General features: G+C 58.1%; 1 protein-coding gene across 1 annotated transcript in view; it reads right to left on the bottom strand.

Annotated features, from left to right (window-relative positions):
• OSBP2 (oxysterol binding protein 2) overlaps positions 1-17808 on the bottom strand; it is a gene marked incomplete at its 3' end in the record, with an annotated part of 24159 nt that extends 6351 nt beyond the window's left edge. Inside the window, exons 1-6 of the mRNA XM_010296352.1 lie at positions 17752-17808; positions 7400-7598; positions 5490-5607; positions 4709-4775; positions 4165-4332; positions 167-412 (exon numbers count right to left, since the gene is read on the bottom strand). Of these exons, the coding sequence (XP_010294654.1) occupies positions 167-412; positions 4165-4332; positions 4709-4775; positions 5490-5607; positions 7400-7598; positions 17752-17808 (855 nt within the window). The remainder of the gene's footprint in view (positions 1-166; positions 413-4164; positions 4333-4708; positions 4776-5489; positions 5608-7399; positions 7599-17751) is intronic.
• Positions 17809-18522: the final 714 nt, after the last annotated feature.

The following is an 18522-nucleotide window of genomic DNA, read 5'->3' as shown; positions in this document are numbered from 1 at the left end:
GCCCTGCTCCTGCTGCTGCCAACACCAACAGCATCCCGCTGGCTGGCTCAGTCAGGAGGAAGGCTCAGCGGGAGGAGATGCTGGGTCTCCTTCAGGGAAGGGCTGCTTTGGCTGGACATGAGCAGTGGGGCAGACACGCAGAGCCCCTCTGCAGACCCCAGCTCACCTGCTCACACAGGGAACGGAAACCGAACTCCTCCAGCCGGTCGAGCTCATAGGTTTCCCCCAGCAGCGGGTTGAATGGCTTTGCGGTGCGGTGGACAGTCGTCGAGTAGGAAGACACCGAAAACGCAGCGACAAAGCACATCTGCTCCGTGGAGCTCTCGCACTTGACCGCTTTGTCCAGCAGCTCGTGGTACTCCAGGTCCTCCGTCAGCCTCTGCAGCATGGAGAGCGGCTCGTTGAAGTTTACCTGCAGGGGAACAAGAAAGGGTGAGCAAAGCAGGAGAGCTGCCGAGCCGGGCACCTCACCCTTTGCCTTCCCCCCCCAGCCCTGCTAACCACCGGCACCCCACGCGTTTGGCTCTCCGAGCGCGCTGCGATGCACCCCAAGAGTCAGGGATCCGGGATGGATGGAAACTGCGCCCAACTGAAGCAGCTGCCTCACAGGGCAGCGCACAGCACCGGGCTGGATGTGCCACGGCACGCGGCCTGCACGCTGCGCCTGCAGCACCACGCAGGTGTTAAATAAAGGCAAGAAACGCGTGCTCTGCCGTGCTCCCGCGACCGTACCACGAGAGCATGACGGCTTCGAAGTTCCCAGCTGAGGTGTACCAGGGAGTCAGCAGGCCCGTAAGCTAACCAGGTATCATCCCAGGTATCGCCTTGCTCCGGTGATGGAGCACCAGTGAGCCCCAAAATGAGCCTCAGCAGTGAGACCAGCTCGCTCCTGCCTCCCAGCCAGCATCCCACCGGCCACGAGCGAGAGGCGACGCAGAGCTCCCTGGGCTGCCCCCCATCACCTCCCGGCAAAGCCCACCCCACGCTGGGCGGTCCCATTGCTCAGAAAACCTTGAAAAGCCCCATTTTGGGATCTCCCCACTCCTGGAACTGCAGCCCCACAACAGGACCCAAACTGCATGTGTGAGCTAGAGGCAGCAGCAATGCAGCAGCAATGCCCCGTGGGGAGAGAGCAGAGGGGAAGCTCTGTCCTGAAGAGCCCAAATGGGTCGTGTTTCTACCCTGAAGTCATTGCTTTGTCATTTAGAACTTTGCCATATATTGCCAGGCTGGCCAGGCTGCAAACAAATCTGAGGGGACAAAAAAAAAGTTGATTTTAGCGATATTTTTTGTTCTGAAAAGAACTGAAATTTAAAATTCGAAAGGAAGACGGAGATACTTTGTCTCAGAAAGTCTTCTGCCTCAAAACCATGTGAAATTCACTTTTTACTTTCAGTTCAGGAGAAATATATTTTAGAAGGAGCAGATGGTTGAAGGATGAGAGAACCACTTCTATAAGCCAAGTTACATATTTCATACTAAAGAAAACAAACTCCAGATCATTCCACTCGGGGATTTAAGTAGCAGGGATCTTACAGCACCTGAGAAAGAGCGAGCTGTGTAGAAAGGGCAGCATCATACCCCCACAAAAAAGCAAATCACTGCCGGCTTGAGATAACTCTCGGGAGAGATACGAGCGGCATGAGAACAAAGCCAGCAGCTGTATCCTCTCCACCAGCACCGCTCAGGCAACAGCAAAGTAAAACCCTTCCACGAAGGAAGGAAGATGAGCCCACCCGAAACGCAAAAATCCCTAGAAGCTGGTTTCTTCCTCTTCAATACTGCAGGTTTGTTTGTTCAGCGGAAAAATTAACAAGCGTTTTTTTCAGTGCATCACATCCCCTGGAAAGGGGATGGGCTTTCAGAAACGCTCTTAATTTGCCAAGAATCAGGCAAAGCACATGGAAGAAGAAAACCCCACCGCGCGGCGCACACAACAAGACTCACCGACAGTTTGCACTATAATTAACCACGTTTCCAAACAGCCCTCCCCGAGCCGGCTGCTCCGCTTCCTTCTCCTCCTCCTTTGCTCCGTTTACCGCAACGTCAGCCTGAAAGCCCTCATTCAGCAGCTCCCACTCGATTCACAGAGCTGCTGGCTTCTCCCGCACTCCACGCACGCGTACCACAGAGAGAAAATTTAAATGGCTCTTGAAAGGAAATTAAATTGCCCCCTGTTCCCTTACCACAGGCTGTTTGTTCTTGGGGTGAATCTCCCAAAGAAATGTCGCGCGTGGCTGAGCTTGTGGGGTGCAAAGCACCTCCCTGCCTCTGTGTCTGTACAGCTATCCAGAGAGAGGAGCCGACAGCGAGCGACTGACGCTGGGCTGAGCCCCCTCCTTACAACTCGTAGCCCTGTTGAACAGTTTACAGAGACGGCAGCAGCGCTGGGAAACCAGATCCACTCGCCCCAGGGAGGGGATGCAGCAATTACATCCCCCGAGCCGGCATCAGGGGCTGCTGTGCGAGCAGAACCTACTGCTCTCAGGTTTGGAGTCAGCTTTAGCAGCTCCCAGAATGATCTGATTGATAGGGAAGGTATAAATTGCTTCTCTCCAGGCACCAGCAGCTGCTGGTATTTCATGTCCTCGGCTTATTTCTGTACCATCACGCCTTTATCCGATACTGACGCTGCTGCAGAAATGCTGACGGACGGCACTGGGCCGTGTATCTTGGCTGGAAATAGCACAAGGAAGAGACAAACTCATTGCCCTCGCTCAGAGGGTGTCAGGCACTGCCTTGAGAAGAGACGAGACACAATCAATTCAGCATCCAAGCCCCTGTAACGTGCTCCTCCTCCTTTCCCCAGCAAAGCAAGGACCCCGAATATGGCTTCAGGGCTACGGATCGCACTTTGCTGGGCTACTTCCACTCCAGCCAGCCCCACAATAACCCCCAGTCACCCCCAGCTGTTTTACAACTCTCCCAAGCTTGCCAGGACTTCATAGTTTTGGGGGAAATGAATACCTTACGATGGCACCCAGTCCCACCCATGCTGCTCACTGGGCTGGTCAAGACCTGCTAGAGAACTGGCAGCCTGGGAAGGGCTGGTTTGCTCTGAGATAAAGGGCTGCAGTTTGGGGGGAGCTTTGGCATGAGCAGCATTTCGTCTGGGTATGTGAGGCACAGGGTTATTTATCTGCAAGAATTAAATGCACATCCCACTTACCCTCTGCGGCAGCCCGGGAGAAGTGGGGCCCAGACAGACGCTCCCCAGCAAACCCCCTCCTGACCACCCGCAGGAAGCCTTCACCCCGAGGAGCGAACGCAGCAGCCCCCAGCAGTGCTGTCAATTGCCCCCACGGCCCTTTCTTCACTCAAAGGCCCCCCTTTGCAAGGAAAATAAAGATACGCTGGGTCCCTGAAACACGGCTCTGCCCCGCTGTCGGTGCAGGTGGGGCTGCTCCCTGAGCATCGTGCCCTGGGACACACGCTGGGGAAAGCATGATCAGCAACAAGGTCTCTTCTTCTTCTGTCCCCTGGGTGAAACACTTGAATCCTCAGGGACTCAAGGTGTCCTGGTTCCCTCCCTCCCTCTGCACCAGCTGGATTTGCAGAGGAAACTTGGGAAGTGTCCTTCTGCTGCAGCTCGCCCTGGAACTCATGTGAGCAAGCTGCCAAGGCTCTCTGCAACCGGCACAGGAGAACGGATCAGTCCCAAAGAAAGAACTGACCCAATTCAGGTAGTCCCTAATGCCACAGCCATGACATCAGAGTCATTTACCACAAAGCAATTAGCACTACAGCTCCATGTCACTGAGGACAACCTCCTCCTGCCTGGCTGGTTCAGCTTTCTGGCTGTGCTGGCTCTCTGGCAGCAGGTGGACGATTTCAAGGGGCAAATAAATTGCAGGGAAAAATGACGGGCTTCGAGTCAGCAGAGCTGAGCAGCAAGGACACACTGGGGCTGGGGAGAAGAGTGAGGCAGTTTCAGAGGGCTCTGCCAGGGCAAAAGCCAGTGCCCCAGGACGGGGTTGGCAGCTGGTGACGTGCTCCTGCCCTGCACGGGGCTGCTGGGCTGCTACAGGACCTGGCAGGACCAACTGGAGCCGTAACCCAAGTCCTTTGCCCAGCCAAGAGCCATGCCCAAACTAAACCCTCAATGCCAACGTCATGGCAGCACCCTCTCCGCTGGCCCCCGGCGCCTGGGACACGCTCACTTACGGGCATGGGGATCTTGGAGAGCTCTTTGCCGATACAGTTCTTCATGATGCTCCAGAGGTTAAGGCTGTAGTTGGGTTTGTCAGGGATTCGAGTCCGTCTCCTCTTCTTCGGCAGGAGATCTTTGCAGGTGGACTCATTGTAGCTGCTTTGATTTGAGCTTTCAAAAACCTGCGGCAGCAACAGAAGAAACAGAGGTCTAAGCCCAGTATGACCCAGCCAGACCTGGCGGCTCCCAGGAGCAGCAACCACAGCTCAGGAGACATCGTGTGCACTTGCGCTGGAGAGAATCACCAGAAGCCTGTTCTCCAGGGCATGGGGGAAATAACAGTGCAGTTGCCCCCCAACACTGTACCACTTCCCTTAGGAGGGTGTTGAGGTGCTGCTGTAAGACCACTGACATCAGTCTCCCCGCCGCGGCTCACAGAGCAACCAACTCGCTCCATCGTGGACGCACAGGAGGGACCCTGACAGAGAGTCCCTCCAACAACCTCCTCCTCTCCTCCTCCTCTCCCCTGGTCCCTCCCGCTCTGCCCTCCCAACTCACGCTGTCCTCCAGGTTCCAGTCCTCAGGGTGGCCTTCGCTGGCTCCACTCAGGTTACTGCCCGAACGCCTGCAGGGAAGAAAGTACCGGCTGGTAAACACAAGAAAGGGCAGAGAAGAGGAGAGAAGAGCCGGGACTGGTGCAGCACGACCAACACACCCGGAGCATCTCCCCGCACCACCCCAGGGTGCTGCCGGGAAGGCAACAGGGTGATGGAGGCCGTGCGCGGGCACTGGGAGGGGATGCTCAGCACAGGGTGTCCCGCTCTGGGCGCTGAGAGCTGCTGCTTTGCCCGCGAGCCCAGCGGCATGACCGTGGTTCAGACCACAGTGCCTCCAGCCCAGGCAGACGCCCGGGGGTCCTAAGCACAGGTCAAGTCAGACAAAGGCAAGGCACTCCCCGCTTCTGCCCCGTGCTCCAAGGGATCCCTCCAAGTTCCTGCCCAGGCTTCCCTCGAACTCACATCAGCTGCTGAGGCAGGACTCAGCTTTACCGCAGCACAGCCTGACGTCTGCCCTTCGCCTGCTTTGCTATAGCCGGGGCCATCCTCAGCCTCGCTCGCTCCAGGGATACAAGAGCAGACAGGCACAGTACAGAGCCCTGGGCAGAGGCAGCCTGTTTGCTGGGGGACATGCATGCAGAGTAACCCCATGGGAGAGGATGCTGCCCTCGAGCCCAAGCACAATGTCGGGGAAACTGTCCCTGCACTGCTCTTCCTGCACTGACAGCAGATTTCACCAGGCTGCGTCGTGCAATGCATTGCCCTGGGCCGGGGGCTCATACCTGTGGTGCTTGGGGTCTGCGGTTACAGTAATAAAAGCTGGTGCATCCTCCATGGCATCAAAATACTCTGTCTCTTCATCTTCATCACTGGCCTCTCCTTTTGCAGACTGCACACTCCCTGTTGGCACAAAAGGTCTGAGATGCCTGGGTGCTGCCGGTCCCCTTCTGAACCCGTCAAGCACAAGTATGTCCCCAGAGACCACCCTCCTCCTGCTGCGTCCCCTCCAAGGCTGGCTCCCTTTACAGCTCGTCCCTCCTCCCCATCCCGTTCCACGACGAGAGGATGCCGTACCGACTTCTAGCTCCTAAAAGCAAGGACGTGCCCTGGCAGCATGCGTCCTGCTCCCCACTCCAGGCACGCAAGCCTTCCCTGCCACGCTTGTGAGCACCTCCAGAAATGTCACGAGGCTCCCTGAGCCAGACACACACGCGTGACTCGCACGTCCAACCGCATCTAACGCGGCTGCCGCTCCAGCACCGCCCCATCTGCCGGGAAATCCAGTCTGGATTTAAATAGCAAAAAAAAAGTCACGTGTTTCAGGTGATGCTCAAAAAGACTTCCCAGCTGTCGGGTTTTCAGCTCCAGACTTAAAATCATTTCTCTTCCTTGCTGCAGTGGGAGAGATTGCTACGAAGCCGGGAGCTTGGACCACCGGCACCACGCACACTCTCACCCCCCCAGGGCGTTAATCACGGTGACTTTTGAGACGCGGTGCAGCTCCCCGGCTCCTGCCCTCGTTGCGCTGCTCTCCGAGTGCAGCCTCACCGCGGGCTTCACCGCTCTGCCACAAGCCAAGAGACCAGGATGGTCGCCCCGGCTTCAGCCAGCTCGCCGCAGCAGCCCGTCCGGCTCAGCCGTTCGCTCAGCTTCCTGGCAGGGTTGGGCAACCTCCTTCCCTGCATCGCTCCCACCGTCCTCCAAGGGAGCGGGGTCAGCCCCTGCTACCAGGTCGGGCCGGATTTGTGCCTGTCCCTGCACCGATTTCGCCCCTGCCCTCCCCAGCTCCGCCACAGAATCAGAGCATCATTTAGGTTGGAGAAGACCCTTAAGATCGAGTCCAGCTGTTAATCTAACGCTGCCAAGCCCACCGCTAAACCATGTCCCTAAGCACCGCGCCTACGCGTCTTTTAAATCCCTCCAGGGATGGAGACCCAACCGCTTCCCTGGGCAGCCTGTTCCAGCTCTTGACAACCCTTTCGGTGAAGAAATTTTTCCGAATATCCAATCTAAACCTCCCCTGGGGCAATGTGGGGCCATTTCCTTGAGACCACACAAGAACAAGGGCAGCGCCTGGCACTGCCATCACCCCCCACAACAGCCACTATTCTCTCCCTTGAGTCTGTATACCCTTTAAAAATAAGACAAGTCCCTGTTTGCAATTTTTGGCTACCAGGCTGTAAATAATGCCTCCCATAGGGAAGGAGATTTGGCACAAATACGCAAAGCCGTCAGATTTTATTGCCCAGTAACTCTTGCGAGCAGCAAAGGAGCCGTGGCTGTGCCATCGCCACCCCACGCAGCCGGGAACTCGGCAGCACCAGGGGACCCTGGGCTTCCTCTGAGCACCACAGCTGCCCTCCAGCAGCTGGAGATGTGCCCACAGGTGAGGGTTAAGGCTATCGAAATAGTCTGAAATAGCACAAGCAAGCTGGGGACACAGCCTGTCCCTGCATCCATACCTTGGGGAGATCCACGTCCCCAAGCAAGGAGCAGCAGGACAATTAGGGACAATTACGGCGTAATGAGATCCATTAAAAATGAAACAAAACACAGGCATCCAGGGCATTGCCTTGTGTATCCTTCCCATCCCTGCGACCCCCTGGGAGCAACCACGCGGAAAGCCTGAGGCTTCCCACGGGGCTCTGCCCCCGTAACAGTGCCCAGCCGCGCCCCGGCCGCCGGCACTCACCCTTGGCGCTGCTGGCGATGCCGGTGCTGTTGGAGGACAGGCCGGGGGCTCCGCGGCAGGCTCGCTCCAAGCTGTTGTGCTGCTTGGCTAACTGCTCGATGGTCTCCTCCAGCCGGATCCTCTGCTCCCGCTCATACTGCAGCGCACGCTGCCATTTTCGGCTGTGAGTTTCGGCTAAGTCCAGGAAATCGCGGCAAGCCTGGAGGGGAGGAAAGGACATGTCAGCACCGGCACAGCCCCGGCAGCCTGGAAGCTCATCATGGAGCCAGGGTGACTCCAGAGCTCACTCTCCTCTCCCTCCTCCCGTCCCAGGACCCTGGTTTACAGTCCCAGAGCTTTGCACGATCCCCCACACCCACGGGGCTAAAACCAGTTCAACTCTGACCATCCAAACCTGAATCACCTCCGAGGAGATGGCTGTAACACGGACAACTGCCTTGAGACCCCAAAGCCTTCGTGATGTCCCATCTCCCGCAGCAGCCCGGCTCGCCGTGCCCCAGCCCCGTCGCTGGTTCCCGGAGCCCAGGCTGGGCTCACACAAACCCTGGTCAAGCCCAGCCCTTTGCGGGTGCCCTGAGATCCCAAGCAGCCACCTCCATCCCCAAGCCTGCAGATGAGGAGAAGCTGGACAGGTCAACGGTCCCCGGGGTAACAGCCACAGGAAAGGATGCTGAAGCCAGGGGCCGGCGAGCCCTTTGCTCCAAGGAGGCAGGGAGGGAGGATGCCCAGCTCCTCCCCAGCACCACACAGACCAGCGGACAGCCGAGGGCCTGGCCTGGCCCCTGCAACACGTTCACTGTGGCCAAAAGCCTCTCCTCTCCTTTTCTGGGGAACAGGACCCGCCAGCCGCAGGGACACAGGCAGACGTGCTGGGCGCAAGGGAAGGAGAGCTCACGGGACACGCCGAGCGACGCCTCGCAGGACGCACAGCGTCCCTGTCCCGTGCCACCGCGCAGGCGGCAGGGACACCGCGGCCCGGGCTGACAGGAGAACCCTCAGTGGCATTAACCGCTGCCACAAGCCCCCCCGAGCCCCTCAGCATCGCTACGATTCCAAGCATCGCCCATTCCTGGGCACGCCAGATGCCCAGCGGAAGATTTCCGGGCGCAGGACGCCCGCTCGGGGACGGGACGCTGCCGGCTCCCACGAGCTGCCTTTCTGTTGTCTGACGAGAGAGAGCCAGCCCTCGGAGCTCTGCCTTTAGGTTATTTTTTTATTTTAGGCTGAAACACCGAGTCCCCTCAGCTTTGCCACTTCCTTTGCGATCAAACCCACGTGAATCTGAGCACAGAGGCAAGGCTGCACCTCCTCCTCCCTCCCCTAAATCTCCACAAGTTAGGAGACACTAAACTTATGTTTAAAAGTAGGAAAATACGTTTTTTTATGGAAATTCTGTAGGAGTTCGGAGGCAGGCTGGCAACTTGCAGGCAGATTAACTGTGCTTGGGCTTTGGCTGGCTCCAACTCATCGCCATACCAAGGGAGGTCCTCTCTTTAGATAACCTGTGGCCTGAAAAAACTCAAAACTATTCAAAAGGACTAAAACCACCGAGTTCTGAATGTCTAACAGACTTCTAACCATCCCCAGGACTCAGTTATTGTCTACGTCTCCACCCACTTGGATTTCACATGTGATTTATTCAGCTCTTGCCAGGTTACTCTAATTTGCAGTCCTTTTTGGGAAAAAAAAAAAAATCAGTGTAACCTATCCTATTTAAAAAGATGTTTTGCTTTGTATTCAACTCTGCTCTCTCCTGCTTCCTGCTCTCTGCGGCACGGGGGGACCCGACCCTGCGTTTGTGTTATCTCCATCCCTGACTGCTCCCACCTGCTCTCACTGCGTAGAGCCCCGTCCACAGGCAGGCTGCTGCGAGATCAGTCCCAGCATCAAACTGGCCAGGGTGAATTTAAACCCACAGACCACGCTCTTGCAAACCTGCCGTTTTTTCCAGTGGGGACGGGTAGCTGCCGATGTTCCAAGGCCGAGCTCCAACATACGTCAGTCTTCAGCATCATTAAGCCTCTCTGACGAGATGCAAGCACAGGCAGTTTTGCTAGGCAGAAATAATTCGGCCAAAAAAGTGTTTGCAAGGTCTGAACACACGTTTGTTCTACGGCATCAGCTTCTCAGCCTCTGGATTTCCACTTGTGGCCATCAGCGACGCAACGGTGCCGTCACACCAACGGAGATCCCCACCTGCGCGAGCTCAGTAAATACTCCTTTGCGAGCACCACGCTGCAACGGCACGAAGGCTGCACCGTGAGCCCGGAGAGCGGGTGGGAATCCCCCCGGAGAGGAGAGGGGCAGAGCCCCTTGCACATCCTCGGCGCCACGACGGGCGACGTGGCTCCCACAAGCTTGGAGCAACGTGGCAGGTCCCCCCCGCTTTGCTGTTTCTCTGATTGCGGGCAGGGAGGTCCCGTCCTTCCCAAATTCCTAGCTGTGCTCTCATCCTACATTCCCCCCCCAGCCCGATGGGGACCACCCAGCTCCTCCCCACATGAGCCGCAGACCCGTGGGGCTGCGCAGACCGACCAGCACAGGGAGATGCGAGACCAGACGGCAGATCTTCAGGGTGCTTCACCCCACGTTTTCACCTCGTTCTCTGGGCTCCTCTCCCCACCTCCAGAAAGTCCTGTTGGCAGCCACCCACGGCCGCAAAGCCCATGGCGGGGGGACCCTGCCCTGATGCCTTCACGCCCAGCTTCGAGCTGAAGCCTCCTGCTAGTTAAAACTAACCCGTGGCCCGCGCTGGCTTCTTTTATTACGCTTATGCATTGCGATAAGAGGATGAAACCACAGGGGCAAGTAATGAGATAGCGGCCGTGACCTTCCCAGCCCAGCAAAGCTCATTATCTGCTCCGAAGGTCCCTCTCCGCAGGCAGCCCCCACACAGCGGGCACAGAAATACCCATTTTGGCACAGCTCGCGGTCACTGAGGATGGAAATGGCCGGCTGTCCCCGGCTCAGGGGGTTGTGCGTTTTAAAACAATGCGCTAGGACATCACCTGTAATTATGCTGCTGCAATTAAACACGGTTTGTAAGGTATAACGGTAAATTAGGAGAAAAGGAGGTAACTACAGAGGAGCCACACGAAGGCAGCCCTCCAGCACATCACCAGGGAGCTGGGAGCCGTGGGACATGGAGGAGAAATCGCTCAACACAAATCAATGTCCTAAATAAAAACCACAGCAGATAAAACCTCGGGTCCTGCCGCCCCAAGGCTCCCGACCCTCGCAGAGGATCCGTGCCATATCCCAAAAGGAAATCTGCACCGACGGGCTTCATTTACACGTGATGGAGAAGAGGCCATCAGCGTTGCAGACTTTCTCCACGGAGCATTAGGAGGTTTTGGGAAGATGACCGGGATGGCCATCGCGCTGCCCGAGCCCCCGCCGGAGGCAGCAGCACCTCCACACGGCAGGTCGGGCCGATGCTTGTTCCTGCCAGCGTCCCACAGCTCATGTCCATGTGGATTCAGGGGCCGGCCAGGGTAAGTATGGGGTTTACTCCCTGTTTTCAAAGAACTGTCGGGCCACCCTTCTGCAGCCTCTTCCTCTGTAATTCAGACACTGGCACGCGCGCCCTGCCCGTGGTCTGACCCAAACCACCGCGCTCACGAAGCGCCCGGATCAACGTGGGCAAAGCGTCACACTCGCTCGTTGGAAGAGAAGCGATGCCAAGGGTGGTTAACAGGAGAACATCCTGCAGGAAAGATCCCCCCAGCCCAGCTCCCCAGCTGCCAGCAGCAGCCAAGAAAATTGAAGTTATTAATTCAGTTTTACACCTTCTACAGCCAGACAACGCAGAGTTCAAAGGGACGCGCGCCAGTGGCGAGACTGGCACTGAACAGGACGCAGGATGCATTTTTCCACCGCCGTCTCTATCGGCAGAGCTCATTCCTCAGCCAAAACGCGCCCCAGGCCCCCAGCGCGGAGCAGGCGTAGCACGGCAGCACCAGCCCACGAGCTCCCCGGGGCTGCAGGGAGCTGGGGGCGAGTCGCTCAGACACCGGCATCTCCCCTGGGGAGGTCGATGCTAAAGGGAAATGAATCCCAGCCTTCCCTCGGGCTCAGCTGTCCGGTTTCTCTCAACCCCCACGGCTGCTTGCATGGTCCACGAGGAGCCAGGTCTCAGCCTCAGATGCCTCGGCGACGTCTCGGCTCCATCCCGGCTCCATCCCGGCTGACCGCTTGGCAGGGAACCCCGGCTCCTTCGGCGGCTCAAAAGAAAACCCAAGGCTGTTTTGGCTGTCCTCGCTTTTGCCAACAACAAACCAAGACTGGCAGCCGTTGCGTTACGGCATTTGCTTGCACGGCACTGGCTTGAGCAAGGAGCCGCGCTGAGCTTTCCCCACGACAAAGAAACATCAAACACGGCCACAGTCTGACACCCTCTGAGGCGGCATCCCCACTGCTGCCACCGGCAGTAATTAAAATGCTGCTGGCTGCTGCCTTCCATTAATTTCTGGTTACAGCTGCAAAAGCCCAGAGAGCTGCACCTTCCCCTTGGATGCACCTTCCTCTTCCAGCGTAAGCCCTCGTGGGACGCTGTCCTCATGCTCCTGGACACACCGCACCGGAGCCAGCACGGCAGAGCTGCTCGGCGCAGGGGGACAGACTGGCGAGGCCAGCCCACCGCTCCCAGGGGACACAAATCCAGAAGGAAACCATTCCCAAGGCTCCCCTGGGACTGGTCAGCCAGGCTCCCTGCTCCGGGCTGGGACGGCTTCGCCACCGCTCTTGGTGACATCCATCACCAATGTTTTTTCCAGCTGGCTGAGCACCACCAGCTCCCAGGGCTGTTTGGTACCGCTGCGGAGCAAGAAAACACGGCCAGGAAGAGGGTTCTGGAGGAGAGAAGGCAAGCAGAACAGGAGTGGAAAGGGGGATGTCCTGCCAGGCGTGGGTTTGGGGGACGATGGCCAGATCCTGCGCAGCGAGTGGCCGTGCGGGGAAGGGAGGAGGGAAGAGCAACATTCACCGAGCACAACAGGCGGAGCAGAAGGCAGCAGGACGGTGGGATGCTCTCCCCATGCCTCCCCCACGCAGGGCACCAGCAGAAGCTGGGACAGGGAGCAGGAGAAGCCCCACAGCCACTGCCTCAAAGCCCAGATCCTCCCAGCAGCAACCCCAGCGCCAGATTTGCAACACCCCACACCCAGTTGCCCAGGATCAGGCTCACAGGCAACAACCAGCGTGCTCGCAGCACCACAAGGGACACACGAAATACCTGCTCTAGGGTGTCCCGAAACTGCTCAGGCTCTGTGGTCCCTGGGATGGGGCTTTTGCAGGCACAGCACCCAGCACCCCAATTTCTGATCGTGCCTCTGCAAATGGGTGAACCAAGTCAGGCCATCACCCATTGTTGCTTGCACCCCAAAGAGCAGCACCCAGCTTGCACCAGCTACAGGCTGGGTGTCCTGGGGTGCTCTGTGAAGCTCCCACTAATGCAGGGGGGCTGGCGGACACCCATGCACAGCCCAGGGCAGGATTTAACCCTTAGGCTCTTTAGTGTCAGCTGTCACGTGCCACTAGCGGGCGTCTGCTCAGCACCACGGGCATCCCAGCACGGGAGAGCAAGTGGAGGAATTACAGAGAGGGATCTCCCCACTACCCTCCAGCTGGTTTTCTTGGATGTTTGCAAGCAAGGGCTGCAAACCCGCTCTCCGCAGAGTCACACCAGAGGCTCAGGCGCACCCGCGGCTGCAGGGACACCGCGGCCGCCGGGTTTCCGATGCCACTGCACCGCTTTCGCTGCGGGGCACGAGCAAAACGAGGCGCAACTTCCCGTCTCTGCGCGAGCTGCCCTAAATCTCAGCTGCTGCGACTGCAAAAGCTCTTCGAAACACAGGTGCTGGGAAGCCCTGACACAGCAGCGGTGCCGCGGGGGTCCATCCTCCCTGACAGGGACCCCACGGAGGGCACCGAGAGCCTCCCAGGGGACCCCAACCCCAAGGGTTTGTCTCTTCTCAGGGTCAGACAGAAGAGGCAGAGGCGCAGCTCAGCGTGTCCCTTCCTCACAGGAGATGAAGGGTGGGAGATGCTCTCCCTGCTGTCACTGCCCAACCGCCCCAGCCGTGCTCCAGCTAAAGGCGACGCCGCGGCACCTCGACCCCCTGGGGCAGCCAAGGAGGACGGGCTGCAGCAGGAGATAGTGTGACAATGTCCCGGAACAAGCTCTGACCCAGGGAAGAAATAAATCCCTTCATGCCCCCACTCTGCCAAGTCCTGACCTCCGACCAGTTTGGCTCTCCGCTCCGCACCGCGCTGGAATGAACCCAGGCTCCACTCCCCTCCTGTGCCACGGACCCTGCCGCAACAGCTCGGCCGGCACTCGGGATTTGGGCTGAAAGCACCCACAAGCTGCACAAGGGCTGTGCTCACCCTCGTCGTTCCCCTGCCGTCTCCCGTTTTGGGAGAAGCCAAGGGCCGAGGGGCCAGGCAGCACCCAGGGAGAGCCCGGACCTTCTGCTTCACCGCTCACATGCATCGCCACCTCCATCGGTGGGTGGCATCACGTCATCCTCAACGGCGACAGACCTTGCAAACCACACGGGATAAAGGTGGGCAGCAGCTTTCCACAGTGGCGATCCTCCCTCCGCAGGCAGCCGAGCAGCAAAGGGATGGCCCCACCGGTGATGCCGCAGGGACGTGAGCGGCCGCCTCGGACCAGTCCTGGCATGGAGTACGATGAGGGCAGGGGACACAAACCCAGGAGAAACCCCAGCATCTTGGGTCATCGCTCCTTCATTCCATTAACACCCCCCAGCTTGGCATTTCAAAGGTGAAAACAACTGGAGCGGCTGAGCAGGAGCAACTCCTCGAAATCCAGATCACAGAACCTTATGGGGAGCAGTGGCTAAGTTTAGTTACAGCTGAACCTGATCTGGGTTGTAAGCAAGCCACAGCTACAAATCCACATTGCGTCAGTGCCAGGACGCAGGCCATCCTCCCAAAGGTCAGCGGGCAAGAGGCTCCCTGATGAACATACCACGAAGGAGAGCGCAGCCCCCAGAAAGCAAATGAAAAGCGATTCCCCAGCGAGCTGCACAGCCGGGGGGCCAGGGCTAAGTGCATCTAAGGGTGCGGCCTTCACAGAGATACCCTCATCATCATCCACACAGCCTACCCCCCCCAGCTTCCCTGCAGCATGGGGTGAGACCACGTCACAGCCCGTATGCCCTCGTGCCCCTGAGCCATCGCCGCTGCGACGCAGCTGCTGCAGTTTAGCAGTGCCTGGATGCACGTGGGGCTCGGGCAGCGCCGACGTTTGCTCTGGTCCCGCACAACGGGGCTGCGCCTACCCCCAGCCCAGCCAGGCAAGGACAGGGACAGGGCACAGCGGCGCTCTGCCTGCGGGGTTTTGGGGAGCCACGCGCTATCGCCCCAGAGCAGGGTCCATCCTGGGGGCAGCTGGCTGCTTTCGGTGCCTCCTGGAGAAAAGGGTGATTTCTCCCTCCTACCCTGCCTGCACAAACTTCATTCACTGCCCTCCGTGGTCTCCCCATGACCAACCCTCCAGCAAGCAGGAGGAGAGGGACCAGCAGAGAACGCTGTGCCCATCCCCACGCAGCATCCCACCCCACCGGGAGACCGGCTTTAACGCTCCAGCACCCCCCTGCCGCCTCCCCGCGTACAGAGGTGGCACAACGTGCCCCAGCTTCGGCCGAGGGGCCGGAGCTGGACGGAGTCAGGGTTGTAGAGCAGCAGCCAAGATGCTCTCCCACTCCACAAGCAAGCTTGTTTGAAAATAATTAAGGCGGCGGCGAGGCAAAGAGGCAGGTCTGCTTAGTCACTCCTGAATGTCCCAGCCGGTGCTTATCACTTGTCATCTTGCAATTCTGGCAGGTCACCAACTAAAGATAAAAGCAAGCTCCATCCATCTGCAGTACGAGTGCAAGGTCCCAAGGAAGCCCAGTATTACCTGCAACTGGGTGGCAGGAGGGACAGAGCTGGCTTCACCTCCTCTTCGTGGCTGGAACAAGCTGTTGTAGCAAATCCTAATCCAGCGTTGGGCAGTGGGGCTGTAAATCACCATCAAGACAAGGAGGTACAGCCAACGTAGCCAAAAGAGTGTGTTTTTGTGGAAAAGCACCACTGAGGCTCCTGCAAATTCCCGTGGAGGAAGAGGCAAAGTGCCATCAAGACCCTGCTGGGGAGCAGGAGGCGAGACATGGTGCCACCAGCTCGGCCACTGCCGCCACAGGCAAATTTAGCACCTTTCACGCATTTGTCACAGCAAATATACCAGATTTCACAGCTTGTTGCAGGCTAACGGGAACATCGTTAACGGCCCACGGATTATTTAAGCAGCTGAAAGCGATCACCCGAGGTCACCCTTGTCCCGCCAAGGTGGTGGCATCACACGCCCGCAGGCATCTCTGCAGAGCTCGTGGTTCCTCGGTAGGAGCAATCAGTCAATACTGGATACAAGGAACAAAGAGATGAGATTAACTGGCCTGAAAGTCTAAACGATCGCATCGAGATATGCTGGATTTCTGCCCTGAGGTCTGAACCAAGGGGGGATGCCAACCTCTCTGGGAGGTCCTGGCACGGCTGAGTGTTTCACCACCTCCAAGGCTGCTGCTGAGGGATGCTGAGGGAACACACTCAAACCCGCAGCCCCACCTGCCCTGAGCGTCCTGGAAGAACAGCCTTGCGAATCTAACCTGCAAGGAGGAAAAATCCTACCAAGGAAGTGCCTGCTGTTCTGGGAGTGACTCCTCCTGCTCCTCAAGCAGATCCTTCTTTTGCCTGCCTGGGACAAGGACCACTTCATCGCCCAGGGGTGACATGAGAGAAGGCAACTGCCAGATGTGCTCAATCATCTCTTTTTCAGTGGTGAATTATACAGCAAGAGCCGTCACTTCATTCATCAGAGGAAAGAGCGCTTTGCCGTTTTGCATGTGCCTGGTGCCTCAGAGATAAGTGCTCCCTTCCTTCCTGGAGTCATCAAAGCCCCGGGACACATCTGCGCTGCTGCTTACTGCAGAACAGCCCCCCAAGGGAAGGGCGATTTCTGATCCTCTTTTCAGCTCTGAACAAACTCACGCCGTGCCAGTGCCCCAGGCGCATGGCACAGCATAAAAAAGAGCCGTTGGGATTCAGGGCAGCAAGGCGCGCAGAGCGTTTGCAGCAAGAGAGGGTTGATTTGTCCTTCCCCCTTGCCCCCGAAATGCTCTGAGCGGAAGGCAAAAGGGAAAATACAAGGATGGAGCCGATCCGAGTCCCAAATCATCTCACACAAACAGTTGGATCGCAACGAGACGTGATTTTGAGCGCAGTCACCCGTCACGACAGCCATGGTAGCCACAGCCGTGCCGGTGGCCCGAGGCCAGGCTGGCCAGACACCACCAGAAGCAGAAGCGCAGGAAAACATCCAGATCAACACAGACTGCTTAAGTAACAGCCAATCTGTCCAAAATCCTTGGAGTGACCCTCGTCTGGCTCACGAACATCCCGGCTGCCCAAAGCAGGAGGATGCAGGCGCAGCGAGAGCTGCTTCTCCCTGGGGCAGGGCTGGTGGCAAGAGGAGAGCCTGAAAGAAGGTCCTGGGCTGAACCTCACCAGGTCACAGCACCATAAAAAAACAAGGTGGCATTGCATAAAAACCTGTGAGGACAGTAGGTGCAAGTTCAAGCTGCTCCCTATTGCTTTTCTTTCCACACTTCTACGTGTTCGATTGGAAGGAGCGTTACACCCAGGCCAAATGGGTGCTACAGAAACGCACGGACATGGAAAAGCTCATTAGTGCCCCAGTGGGGAGTGGGAAGACACCAGAGCAGAGCAGGCTCCAGCCCACTTCTTGGTGAGCTGCGGCACGCACTGCACACCGCCAGCGTCAGCATCTCAGCAAGACCCCCAACGCTCACCCAAGGGGCTCCCAAAACCGCCAACGGTCCTGTTCCAGGTGGCACCTTGTGCCCCAGCAGCGCCTGTTCTCTCTGGGGACTGTGGACTCCCTCAGAGCCAAGCAGAGATGTCCAAGGAGGAGACATCCACGCTTGAGTGGGAGTCGGATCTGGTCTCATAGCTGTCTCTCTGCAAGTTTTGTTAACTTACCATGTTATACCACAAAGTCACCAGCGTGCCCACGAGGCAGGCTCAGCACTGCCAAAACCAAACACACACTTTGCCTGGGGTGTAGCTCCTCAAAGAGGACCTCGCCCCAGGTCCAATGCAGCCCGTGACCAGCACTGGCACGAGGGCCAGACTCTGCCTGCAGCAAGTGCCGTTTCAGACGCGTAACCCACCCCGTGCAACAAAGAGAGGATTAGCGTGAAACGGTGACAAATCCCCCAGCCCCGCTGCGTTAACAGGCTCTAATCCCCTACCCACGCAGCCTTTACGCGGGCTACTGAATCCGCGACCGTCGCGTACTCGGCACGATAAAAGGAAATGTTCATCGTGGCTCTGAGAAGTGGAATAAGCCAACGCTGGCCCACGGGTTACGGACCGAAGCAATACCGTCCGGGAGCTGTGGCCCGTGAAAGACGTGGGGTCTGGTTTCCAAAGCATCGCATCGCGCTCTGGTGGAAAAACATCTAAAGCGTTTGCTGGATGCTTCAGCACGCCGGCAGCGCTGTCCCCTTCCACCCCAAACCTCGCCGAGCAGCGCGCAGCAGCCTCCGCTGGCCGTGCCGGAGGGTTTGTCAGGGCACCACAGCGTGCCGACGGCATGCCGGGACCAGTACAGAAGATGCACGGGGAGCTGAGACTTCATGCTGAGACCTCCTGCTGCAGAGTGGCCGGCCCAGAATCATGTCCTTGCAGGGTTTCGCGGCTCTCCTTCAGCAATGTTCATATCTTCGGCTTTGCCTTTTGATGCTCCTACCTGCCCAGCCAGCAGCGGGGCCTGTCCACCGCCACGTGTGCCAAAAATCACCTCCCTGGGAAGCTCCCGGCACCAGCTCTTCCGCTGCAGGGAGGTACCTCCAGGCAGCTGCTGCAGTTTCTTCCTTCCTCTTTGCTTGCCCAAACCACCGAAAACCGCTGCAGCAGCATGAGGACCCTCGCAGAAGTCTGCAAAGCAGAAGAGCCAACACCATGAGAGCAGCCGGTCTCATGCACCTGGAGGCCTGATCCCGGCTCTGGTGTGCTCCGAGAGCTCCCTCCTGCGA

Source organism: Phaethon lepturus, unplaced genomic scaffold, assembly GCF_000687285.1.
Source record: "Phaethon lepturus isolate BGI_N335 unplaced genomic scaffold, ASM68728v1 scaffold22911, whole genome shotgun sequence".
NCBI lineage: Eukaryota > Metazoa > Chordata > Aves > Phaethontiformes > Phaethontidae > Phaethon > Phaethon lepturus.
This window is presented reverse-complemented; position numbering and strand designations above follow the sequence as displayed.